This window comes from Leucoraja erinacea, chromosome 5, assembly GCF_028641065.1.
Source record: "Leucoraja erinacea ecotype New England chromosome 5, Leri_hhj_1, whole genome shotgun sequence".
In the NCBI taxonomy this organism is placed as follows: Eukaryota; Metazoa; Chordata; class Chondrichthyes; order Rajiformes; family Rajidae; genus Leucoraja; species Leucoraja erinaceus.
The window spans coordinates 81,937,695-81,950,816 of NC_073381.1; the positions used below are offsets into that span (position 1 = coordinate 81,937,695).

At 39.3% G+C, this 13,122-nt stretch overlaps 1 protein-coding gene across 4 annotated transcripts in view; it reads left to right on the plus strand.

Moving 5' to 3' along the window:
* Positions 1–3,520: 3,520 nt before the first annotated feature.
* Positions 3,521–13,122, plus strand: part of phip (pleckstrin homology domain interacting protein) — a 186,218-nt gene continuing 176,616 nt past the window's right edge. The window contains exons 1-4 of one of the 4 annotated variants that reach the window (XM_055636089.1): positions 3,521–3,733; positions 3,836–3,894; positions 3,979–4,008; positions 4,160–4,219. In XM_055636089.1, coding sequence (XP_055492064.1) covers positions 3,694–3,733; positions 3,836–3,894; positions 3,979–4,008; positions 4,160–4,219 — 189 coding nt within the window. In that variant the 5' untranslated portion in view covers positions 3,521–3,693. The remainder of the gene's footprint in view (positions 3,734–3,835; positions 3,895–3,978; positions 4,009–4,159; positions 4,220–13,122) is intronic. The other 3 variants (XM_055636087.1, XM_055636088.1, XM_055636086.1) reach the window with 3 other exon arrangements.

Sequence of the window (13,122 nt, forward strand, 5' to 3'; positions counted from 1 at the left end):
AGAACCAAAAACGAAAGAGACTATTCAGCTTGCCGTTAGTTGGAATGCAAAGCCAGCTAAGCAGGGGCTCGGTGAACTAGATTGAAGGTTGATTTAATGTACTACAAAATAAGAACACAACTGCTTATGTTAGAACCCTCCCAATGGACTAGGGAGCAGAACACCCTGGGCGGAATCAGTGGAGGGAAGGAATGGGTGACTTTGAGACCCTCTTCAGACTCAGTCACTCCAGAGAAGAGAGCATCTTCTCTCCAGAGATGCTGCCTGTCCCGCTGAGTTACTCCAGCATTTTGTGTCTATATTTGATTTAAACCTGCATCTGCAGTTCTTTCCTACACCATGGGCAGAATCCATTGCTTCAGTCACTGATATCTTTGACATCTCACCTAATGTAAGGAAATAGTTACATCTGGTCCATTTTGCTAGCTTATGTCGAGCTCAGCAAAGACAATAACAAAGCACAACAATCAGCTGGTTTCCATGGGTGAATTAAGCAATAAAATATGCAAAACCCGGCCAAGCTTCCTACTCCTGAATGCATTTTCTAGAAACACTTCTGGATGCCAATGAAGACAGAATCAGGGCCAGCTTTAAAATATAGTATTATCATGAATAGCCACTCTGACAAGATATCAGATGCAACATTATCCAATGAAAATGTAATCTATGTGACTGCTTCAACTACATTGGTCAATGAATTACCTCATTTTACAAACAGGAGTTCAACCTTCAGTTTATGCTGTAACAAATATCCTTACCTTGATTTTGTGAGTTGGGCCTGAAATTTCAGTGGTTGACTGGCAGCTACATACAAGAGGCACAGGACTTACCGAGTCTCTTGCTCAGAGTAGGGGAATCGAGAACCAGAGGGCATAGGTTTAAGGTGAAGGAGAAAAGATTATATAGGAATCTGAGAGGTAACTGTTTCAACATAGTGTATGGAGCAAGCTGACGAAGGAGGAAGTGGAGGCGAGGACGATCACAACGATTAAGAATCAATTAGAAAGTACATGGATAGGATAGATTTAGAGGGGTATGGGTCAAAAGCAGGCAAGTGGGAATAATGTAGATGGGACATGTTGGTCGGTGTGGACAAGTTGGGCTAAATGACATGTTTCCACATTCTATGACTCTTCCTTACATTTCAAGAGTTGACAGAGGCCGTTATCTGAAAGGTCATGGCCCTGATTATTTCCTTCCTCGGAAGAAAAAGTAATGGTGCTGACATGACTCAGATGTATAATATAAAAGAACCAAGCCGAGTTTAGCCTAGATTGCATGATACTGGTCCAGAAAGACAAAACAGTAATATTGTCTTTTACAAGTCTCTAACAAGAATTTATTTTTAAAAATGCACTTGGTACAAAAAGCAGTGTTCCTTAGTAGTCCATGAGTTTTACAAAAACAATCCCTCAGCTCTGCTTAAGGTGTCCCTTGTGAATCCAGACATATTCAAAAATTCTGCACAACTACTATTATGAACCCATGTCTGTGGCAAAAATATCCCTGGCATCAATAAAATTAATTCTGGAATTTTGATCTGAGAATGGATCTGAAATCAGTGAAACTTCAACAGCAGGGAACAAAATGCATGAATAAATGTTTTAATAGTAGAAAACCAAAAGTTAAGCATTTTCAGGCTTATTAATAAATTATACTGCTACAAAAAAAACCCCATTTCTTCAAATATAAATTAAGATCAATGGGAAATGTATTCTTCAGATTAGTTATTTTGCGCATCAGAATGTAATAGTTTGATACATTTTTGCTATTTGTTTCATACCTGGTTCATGTATCAGGGAACAAACTACAACATAATAAGGATACTTATGTAATTTAATTTGTGCATAATGGTCTTCTTTAGTGAAAAAGGCTAACTTTTAACTGGGACTTCTTTCCCTCTCTCTTCAACCGTTTACAGTGGACAATAATTTTTGCAATGGTAGAAATGCTCCACATTATTTTACTTCCAGTACTGTTACAAGTTGACCAGCTCTTACTAGATTTGTTTTGGTAATATTGTTGACGATAGTAACAATATAAAAGCCCATTATAGAAAAATATTCAGCATATTTTTAGGCCATTAAACATGTCCACAGCGACTGGAAAACATAAATTATTGTGTCGGGAAACAACTGTAATGCCAAACACATATTTCACCATAATGGTGTACAATTCTCGTGGAGGTTTAATATATCAATATAGTTCATTTATATTAATACTTCTGACCATTAAAACAGTTGCAGGGCCAGAAATGGACAGATAGTGTAACATAGAAAAAGCAGTTCCCTTCAAAATGCATGTACCACAGGAAATAAGGCAAATAGGTGTAATTTATCCGAGTTACAATCTAAATATATAGATATGGGGTTAGATCAATCGTAATTTAATTTTACTACAGATATTATATATATATATGTACGTTTTAAAACAAAAACTACAATCTTATTTTCTAATAACGAATGTCGGCCTAAAGGTACTTTAATTCCCACCTTATCACACATAATTAAAGCTCAAATAAACTAATGACAGTTTAAAGTACTTTAGAATAATTCCATTATAAAATTGCACAATATTTTATACGATGTACAACTAGAACAAGGCTCGGACTCACAATTAAATGGTCTTCCACATGGTTTCACAAAAATACATTTCAAACCAAAAGCCAATACACGCGATTATATCCAAATCGCTCATTAACACAGAAAGTAAATTAAAGCACGATTAACAATTATATTTCACTTGCTCGACTGGAAGCAACATTTACGCCGCCGACCCATAAACCTCGCTTTTACTGTATAAATCGGTCGCTTCAGTTACCAGTACTAGGCAGTTCTGAAGGCCTGCTCGAACCGTAGGAATGTTTTGTTGCGAGACCATTAAATTCCTGTAATGTCCGAAATATATATATATGTATCTTTTGTTTCCTCCCCCCTCGCCAGCGTCTTCATTGCAACTTTCGGTTTGTTGTGGCCCAAAACGGATTCTGTCGTGTAATTTTTTTTTGTTCGGGATGGTGGGGGGGTTATGTTTTAACAAATTGCATGTGATAATTGATTGTTATCAAGGGATTGTGGAAGGCCGGGGCGTGCAATGGTCTGGCCTGGTGTGGAGCGGGAGGTGAGGTGAGGAGAGGCGAGGCGAGGCGGCCGGGCCCGCGCTCCGGGCCGGGGGGAATCCGTCCGTCGGTCTCTCTCTCCCTCTCTCGCTACATTTCCTTCCCCTTCTCTCGCTACATTGTAGCTGCGCTCATTCCTGATACTCTGCGTAATGTCACCTCACCCACCCAAACCCCCGAAACCATGCGTCAGATCCATCCGCCAGCACAAGCTCACAAAAAAAAATCGACAACCACCACACACACAAAAAAATCCCCCAACCTTGCATCCCTTGCACTTCCAACGCAAGCCAGGGATTTAATGCAAAATGCAAAACTCAATGTAAAATGTAACGTTTGCAAGTTGTGGCGGGGTGGATTTATTTTTCGTCGGGGTTTTAATGTCAACGTTGCCTGCTTGGGGGAGGGTGGACTCTGTTTTTGTTGCGGAAGGAGCCGCTCTGGTGGAGGCGCTCGTACCTCTCTCTCTATGTTGGTGAATGGAGGCGAGTCTTCCTGAGAGTAAACACTCACGCACAGACTAGCTGATTACAGCGGTTCCCTCACCGTTTAACACTAAAAAATCACCCCCAAACATGCCTGCTGATATTAAACAAATGTATGAATTGGAATCTGGTGAGTAAACACATGAAACAGGAAGGATTATGTGGGTTATTTATAAATTTACATCCACCATCAGGCTTCTGATGATTAACCACTGCCTTATTATTTTAATAGAATTGTACTTCCTAATAGCCAGATTTTTGGCATCCGGACCCTGTCAGGAGGCGACCGAGGTGAGTAAATCTACATTTTGGATTTCGATAACGTTTTGTGGCTGATTTTTCCATACAATAAACGGCTTTTATGTGCTCTTTCAGGTCCTGATACGCGAAGTGGAGGCGAAGCAGGTAAGGCTACATTCAGCTCGCATTCTAACTCTGCAGAGGACTTATGTTTCTGATTTTAAAACTGCATCGTCTTTTAATATTTTAACAAAAAGACGCTTGGCGTGGATTTTGGGGGAATTTTGCTGATTGTAACCAGGGTTTTTTTTTCCAGCTGCTGCCGAGAAGAATAGACTGGAGGGGCAAGGAACATCCCAGGACCTACGAAAATTTGGTGAGAGATTCATATCACTGAGAAAACTTTCAGAGAGGAAAAATTGAATCTCCCGCAAAAAATTTACCAGGAAAACCCGATTAGACCCTTCCAAAACAAAGGTTTAGCAAGGGAAAAAACTGGTCTGTAGAAAGTCAGGGGTGGTTAGGAATCAAGTATGAGATTTTGTGTTAGAGTTATGATTACCAGAAAAAATATTTAGTTTTAAGTATAGTGGAAATAAAGATACGTCATGATTATTGTGCAGGAGCGGGGCTGTTTGAGTGACACCAGCGCTCACGGTGGCGAGAGGGCAGCACTGAGAAGAAGGCGCACTGACTCTTTCTCTCTCTCAGTACTAATGCAGCTTGGCAACGCTGATTGGCCTGAGAGCTTCTCTAGTTCATTTATAGATTTACACAAAAAACAAATCAAAATAGCATTAGATTCTGCAGAAACGAATGGGTAAGCTATTTTATATCTCTTAAACATTTAATGAATTCATTAATAAAGGCGGAAAGAAGAAGGAGAGAGAGGAAAGTCTGGTGTTTGTTTAAAAAATGGGGCATGCAGTTAACATTTATTTAAAAAAAAAAGACAAACTGGAATAATGTATTTATTTTGGAAAATAAAGAAACAGACTACGATTAAGATCCGTCATGTTATGTTGTGTGAGACAACGTTAGATGAGAAATGGATCGGATAATTTTGTGCATTCTACATCACAATCAAAGGCCAGTCATTACTACAGCCAAGCTACTGTAGAGAAGCTGGGTGACTTAAAATGTTTGCATTAAATTGGCTATTATATTTTCAAGATTAATATAAATAGATAATTTTAAATAAAATGAAATTTGTAAGCAAAAGCTTTTTGAAACACCTAACCACAAAATATTAGAGAAAAAGCTGAACTTTGCAGATATGACTGTGTTGAAAAGATAAACAAAGTTTAAATGGGTCCTCATTTTGTATACAATTGTGCAGCTTGACTAATGGGGGTGGGTGGAAGGAACTGAAGAGGGGGCAAGCTTCATTGTATAGTATATAAAAATGGAAATTGGCGTTTGAGCTATTTTGATCATGGTCAGTGCATTTTCATGCCAAGTTTCAAGAGCAATTGGGTTTTCTTTCACTTGAAGCATATAAATGTTTTTATTGCCAGGCATTGAGGTTATTTCAATTTTTGCAACATTGCTGTTTCAGTGGTGGATATATTTTGCGTTTTCTAAAAACAAATCTAATTCTGAAACATTGAATTTCAACATTTACACCATGATCAATTGTGAAACTATTATTTGAAAAATAACCACAGATGGGAATATTTACATACTTGAGCACGCTTATTAAAGATGTTCTCTAGTTTGTACACAAGATATTATGTCAGATTTTGGAATAAACAAACGTACTTTGAAAAGATGTATAATAATTATACATAGATTCTTGTAGCTATGCTACTGGGGCAGATTATTCAATATCGTAACTTTTCCTTTTTGTTTTCTCAACAAAAGGGTTTATTAGTAAACCTACAATAATTTATTTTGCCCCTTGATAAAATTTGCTTTGCAAACAGCAAAATTGTTTTTAAATAGAAAAGGTACAAAGAGTTTCGCCAAACAATAGATCTATGATTGTATAAGCAACAAAAAAAATTGTGATTCATATATACTAGTATGTATGTCGGTGCCATTACTAACAGAGTTATAACCAACATGTTCCTGGTTTTATCTACATTCAGAGGGAGCTGTGAAGCAATTTTATTATATTAGTGATGATTTATGAATTCTTCCTTTTTAGAACTGCTGCACTATTTTTGTACTACTTAATTATAATGAAAATAATGCTCACATTTATGTCAAAAGGATGATAAATTAATTTTTACTGTTTGTTTACCATAATTTGGGGAAAAACACTTTCAGATGCATATATTTAATAAGATGAAATCTATGTACCTTACAAGTTGATTACAGTTTCAACAGGAACTTCAATTTCAGTCTGTTTATTCCAGTGAAATATTATTCCTTTATTAATAGTTGATATAAGGTAATTATCAGGAAGCTAAATGTTATGAGTTTCTTGGTTTATCTGATATAGTTGTCTTCAAATTCTGATGCTTACTCTAATTCTTTGCACAATTTCCTTTGGATAATTTTACAAATGTACAGCAAAATTTAAATTACCACAGGAACATGATAAAATTGAATGGCATTTTAGAATTATATAATCAATGAGGTTGGACGAAAAAGCTAATTTGTACAGCTGCTAATTATGGTGCTTGAGGTTTTTAATGTGCATTAAACTAATTTTAATATGCATGTTTTGTTGCAATTTGCAAATGTTGTTGCTTTAGATGCAGGAAAATTGAATAATTTATGAAATGTTACTTCTTCACATGGCTAATTATTGTATTGGCTTTTTTGGAACTTTAAGAGTTCCCAACATAGCTGTTCTATTTGACAACAATGTTAAAACATTCCCAAAGATTCTTGAAGTGGAATCTTTCTGCACCTGTTCAGAAAGGTCCAAATATTTCCACAGCATAATTTAACTACGAGTATTTGAGCATCCAAAGGTTTTGGAAGCATTAAAGCAAATTGCGTGGATGAACTTTTTAGTTTCAAAAACATCTGATATCCTGGCAACCTAAAGATGATAGAAATTATATTTTTGCATACTTTAGAATAATTGCATTCATAAAGTTTTTCCTGTTTTTAATGGGTGGTGTCTGGTACAATTTTGCTGTTTAAGAAGCTGTTAGATAGGCACATGGATACACAGGGATTAGATGGATATGGATAACATGCAGGCAGACATTAGCCATGTTCATGTTCAGCATGGAGAATGTGGGCCGAAGGGCCTGTTTCTGTGCTGTACGTTTCCATGTAATGAACTGAAGTAGAACATTGAGCAAATTTTTTTAATTCAAAAAATGTTTCCAAATTTGGCTCTGTCTGTACATCATTTCATTATTTGGATGACCAAATTGTTTAATGTACAGATATCACGGATGTTCCAGTTAATTGAACCACCAAAAATGACTTTGAAATTTGAGAGTTTCCCTCGAGCCATTTCTTCATCAATTTCCGAAGTGACATTCGAGTTCTCTCTCAAGACTCACTGAAGAAATTGGATCCTATGTTTGCCTTCTTTACTAGTTCAGGTTCATTGTGAGCCCCCCTCCTTCAATTTAATTTTTAAATGTTGGATTTACCATTCCTGGACTGTAAGCTTGCACATTCACCTTCACAACATCATCTCGCCGAGATCTCCCACTAACAATTTAAAAAAAGCTTGCCCAACTCTTTCTCGAAGGGCTGAATGGCCTACTCCTGCAGCTATTTTCTATGTTATGCTTCTCGTAACTCAAACTTTTAACAAAGACAAGCAAAAATGTCCTTCTGTCATCCTGGCTGGGTGTTCAGTTGTGAATGTCCTTCAAAGATGAGACAGTGAGGCAGTACCAGGGTCTGATTTACTAATAAATGGGTAATAATGCAACTAAATGGTGTTCCCTATTAATTTAGTTTAGTTTAGAGATACAGCACGGAAACAGGCCCTTTGGCTCATCGAGTCCGCACTGACCAGCGATGCCCCGCAAATTCACACTATCCTACACACACTAGGGACAATCTAAACTTATACCAAGCCAATTAACTTGCAAACCTGTGTTTAAGAGGGAACTGCAGATGCTGGAGAATCGAAGGTTACACAAAAAAGCTGGAGAAACTCAGCGGATGCAGCAGCATCTATGGAGCGAAGGAAATAGGCAACGTTTCGGGCCGAAACCCTTCTTCAGACTGGTTTCGGCCCGAAACGTTGCCTATTTCCTTCGCTCCATAGATGCTGCTGCACCCACTGAGTTTCTCCAGCTTTTTTGTGTAACCTAACTTGCAAACCTGTCCATCTTTGGAGTGTGGGTGATAACCGAAGATCTCGGAGAAAACCCACGCAGGTCATGGGGAGAACGTACAAATTCTGTACAGACAGCACCCATAGTCAGATCGGACCCGGGTCTCCGGTGCTGCAAGCGCTGTAAGACAGCAATTCTACCGCTGCGCCACCGTGCCGTTTTAATTCTTACAACATTAAGCTGTACAGCACAGGAGTTGGCCCTTCAGCCCACAATGATGGCAACTTAAACTGAACTCATCTGCCTGCACATCATCCATATCCCTCTATTCCTGGCACATCCATGCGCTTATCTAAAAGTCTCTTAAATGCCACTATCATATTTTGTGCAGCACTGTTGCCTGAGCTCCACCTGTGGCTGATGTTTGTGCATTCTTCAAATTTAAATTATGGGGGCAGAGTCTTAATTTTCTTTTTTACCCAAGTCTCTCTTTGTTCCAAAGTGCTGCTAACCAACACATGGTTATGTCTCATTGTAGCAAACACATTTCAACTGCTTTTGATTGTGATACAAATGTGCCAGTTAACTGACCTCCACTATATCTTGAGAGTCGACAGCTCCAGATGCCCCTCGATGTTTTGGAGATCTGTCTTCCTATGCACATAATTTTTAGTTTAGTTCAGCGATGCAGCACAGAAACAGGTCCTTCGGCCCACTGAGTCTGCGCCGACTAGCAATCCCCGAACATTAACACTACCCTACACACACTAGGGACAATGTACAGAAGACAAATTAATCTTTAAACCTGTACGCCTTTGGAGCGTGCAAGGAAACCGGAGCAAGAGGAAACCCACGGGGACAACGCACAAACTCCGTACAAACAGCACTTGTAATCAGGATCGAACCTGGGTTTCTGGTGCTGTGAGGCAGCATCTCTACCGCTGCCCCATAATTCTTGTGAAATTTAGGGGGCAAACATTTTCAGGATGCTTTGTGGATCTGGATGATGTTTAAGAATCAATTTAATTAATACCAAAAATAGAACCACTGTGTGTTTTGTACGTAAAGGGCACAACATTTTCTCTCCACAGCGGAGATCTAATGTTTATTGCAAGAGGGAATAAACAAGCAATTGCTGGTCAAATGTCATAAAGCGGTTAGTTGGAGATGCATGTTTGCAATTTCACTGTGTTGCTTGAAAAACAAATCGCATCTTTAAAAATGTTTTAAGCCAATTTTTTTGGGGGAAAATTCCAATATTATATTATCACTTTTTCTGAGAAAGCGATCCATTGCTGTTATTTCATTAGCTGTATATTTTTAGGAAAATGCCTAAGATGTGCTGATACGGCTAATTTACAGAATCATTTTGCTTTGGGCTAAAAGCACAGAATATGAACACATGCATCAGAAAAATATGTTTTCATAGGTTAAGTTGTTTTAAAATAATAACAGTATCTTAGATTTGTTGAGTAAACTGCACGGGAAAAATTTGGGTAAATAAATTTTATGGTAATTGAGGGGTTGGCACAGCGGTAGAGTTGCTGCCTTATGGCGCAAGAGACCTGGGTTCATAGAAACATAGAAAATAGGTGCAGGAGAAGGTCATTCGGCCCTTCGAGCCTGCACCGCCATTCAATATGGTCATAGCTGATCATCCAACTCAGTATCCTGTACCTGCCTTCTCTCCATACCCGCTGATCCCTTTAGCCACAAGGGCCACATCTAACTCCCTCTTAAATATAGCCAATGAACTGGCCTCAACTATTCTGTGGCAGAGAATTCCAGAGATTCACCACTCTCTGTGTAATTTTTTTTTTTTCTCATCTCAGTCCTAAAGGATTTCCCCTTTATCCTTAAACTATGACCCCTTGTCCTGGACTTCCCCAACATCGGGAACAATCTTCCTGCATCTAGCCTGTCCAACCCCTTAAGAATTTTGTAAGTTTCTATAAGATCCCCCCTCAATCCTGAACTACGGGTGCTGTCTGTACTGTGTTTATATACTCTCTCTGTGACCGCGTGGGTTTTCTCCGGGTGCTCCTGTTTCCTACCCCACAAAGATGTAGTAGTTTGTGGGTTAATTGGCTTCTGTTAAATTGTCCCTTGTGTATAGGATAGTGCTAGTGTATGGGGTGATTGCTAGTCGGCTTGGACTTGGTGGGTCGAAGGGCCTGTTTCTGTGCTCTATCTCTAAAGTCTAAAGAATGATTTTACTCCAGTACACTAATTGTTAATATTTGTCCTGTTAAGCCATTTATCCAATTGAGTCTCTTCTTAAATATAGCGATTCAATAGACACCAGATAATTTATGCTCCATTTTATATTAACACTTGAGATGGGGGTCAGATGTATATTGCTTATTTCCTCTTTTTTTTTCAATACAAGGTAGTAATTTGTGCCTTCAAATTAAGATTTTTTTTGGTGTTTGTTTTTCTCAAACTTGGAATAGATGTGATCTTATTGAAGGGTGTAACAGTTTTAAAAGGCAAATCAGTCTCTGTTCCTGTGTAAATATATCTTCTCATTCTTGTTAGTTCAAGCAAGTCAGTGTTTAAGTGGGTGCAAATGGAATAATACTGCGTCGTACAGGCTCTTCGGTCTAGCTTGTTCATGCACACCAAGATGCCTTCTTAAGATAGTCCTATTTGCATGCATTTGGCACACATTTCCCTGAACCCTTCCTATCTATAAACCTGTCCAAATGCCTTTTAAATGGTGTGATTATACTTGCCTCAACCACTTCCTCTGACCTTTTATCCACCAACCGTTGTGGTGAAAAAAACTGTGTCACCCCCCCCCCCCCCCCCCCCCCCCCCGGGTCCTTTAAATTTCCCCCCTCTCATCTTAAACCTATGCCCTCCAGTTTTAGCTTCCCCCACACAGGGAAAGAGGTTATAACCATTCACACCATGTATATTCTTCCTGATTTTGTAAACCACTATATAGGTCAATCCACGGCCCCAATCACTGATATTTTTTTTCTTAGCGGTTCAATATTATTTGCTATGATTGATAATTTGGGAAACCCTATTAGCAGCTTACTTTTAAAACAATTTTAGGACAGTGAATCTTGTGTCGAAAGTTCACGCTGATGTGACACTATTTCCCACCCCCTCTCTCCCAATCCCTGTAAAGTAAACCATTGGCTACCTCTTAGATTTTGCTGGGGTATAGTTAGCATGGAAACAGGCCCTTTGGCCCAACTTGCCCACGCTGGCCAACGTGACCCAGCTACTCTAGTCCCACCTGCCTGCATTTGGTCCATATCCCTCCAAACCTGTCCTATCCATGTAAATCTGTTCTGCGAATATTGGTCTACATCTGACTCAAAGTAACTTGTTGATTATTTTTCCTCCCCTGTTTCTGGAGCACTATAGTTAGTTGTTAGACTTGTCGTCTGCAGAGGATAGGATGGGATCCATGGATGTCCTGACAAAAAAAGTGATTTCAGATTCAGATTCAGTTGATTTCTACAGAGACAACGAAATGCATTATTTCTACAGCCGTTGAGTGGCAGGGTGTGGTGGGGAAGTACGTTTGCCTGTTCACTCACTGTGGACAGAAACAATGTGATAACCACCCAGAGGTTGGACAGGTACATGGTTATGAAAGGTATCAGAGGGATATGGGCTAAACATGGGCAAATGGGGCTAGCTTAGATTAAGCATCTTGGACTGCACAATCTTGGACTGATTCTGAGGGTGTAGCATGGAATTTGTTGCGCTCCTGTTTTTGATTTGCACAGCATCGGTTTGGATGTGACTTTTGTAATGTTGGAACCTACTTGTAATGTAATGATTAGATGCCCATCTCCACTGCCTGGTTCAGTCGGGGCATACATGCTCCACCAGTGTATTTGTCACCTAACAAACACTGATTGGTATGTATTTAAGCTGTGGTCCATTTAAACATCTCTTCCCCATTGTTGCCACTTCGTGAGATCTTGAAGGATCCTAACAGGATGCATATGGAGAGCATGTTTTCACTTGTGAGAGAAACAAAAACGAAGAGATCGCTGTTTATAAATAGTGGGGTGTGGGAGGTGATCTATTTAAGATGAATCTTTTCCCTATGATTTCAGAGTCTTTGGAACTCTGTTTGTTATGTATTGCCCAGGACAATAACAACAACTGTGGAAGTAATTTAACAGCAATTTACTAACTGGATGGTTCACTGTTCGTTTTAAAGAATGATGGGACATTTTTAAGGTAGAAATAGTTGGGCAGCACAGTGACGCAGCAGTAGGGTTGCAGGTTTGTAGATTATTTGGCCTTGCTAAATTTTCCCTAGTGTGTAGGATAGTACTAGTGTACGGGGTGATTGCTGGTCGTGGTGGACTCGGTAGGCCTGTTTCCACGCTGTATCTCTGCAACTAAAAACTGTATAGATTCCTGGTAAGCAAGAGGGTGAAAGGGTTTGCAGGAATGTGAAGCTGAGATTAGTTCAGCCATTATGTCATTGAACATGTGTACACACTATACCTCCAAATCAAATGTTCTTGCTTGGCCCCATTGTAGAGTGGCCAATGCTTCCAATCCCACAATATTCACCTCTTCTTTGAGAGCGGTAGTTGTAGGTTGCAGATGTTATTAGTTTAGTTTATTGTTGGTACAGGTTCGACCAGATAATCAAATATGTTAGATCTCAGAGTAAAATGCCAAATGCTGGAGTAACTTAGCAGGTCAAGCAATATCTCTGGAGGACGTGGAGAGGTGATGCTCTGGGTCGGGACCCATCCTCAGCGTTTGGACTTTGTAGAGTTCAGTAGAGGTCGATTTAAACCTGCCAACTGGCTGGGTTCCACCCTACATGAAAATCCACCCCATTCCGTTAAACGGAGCAATGCAAATAGTTTGTAGAGGCTGTTGATTGTTTTATCAGGTCATCTTTATTTGCAATATTGGTGAATTAGATCAATCTTTCTGTTTTGGAAGGGAAACTTTGTTGATGCCACTGTAGATAAAAGTGCACAAAGCACTGCAGTTGATCTGTAACAATGGGAGGTCAGTATGGGCTGAGGTCTACAAGTAAAATGCACAACATTTAAATAGTAAGGTACACCAAAGTTGTCGG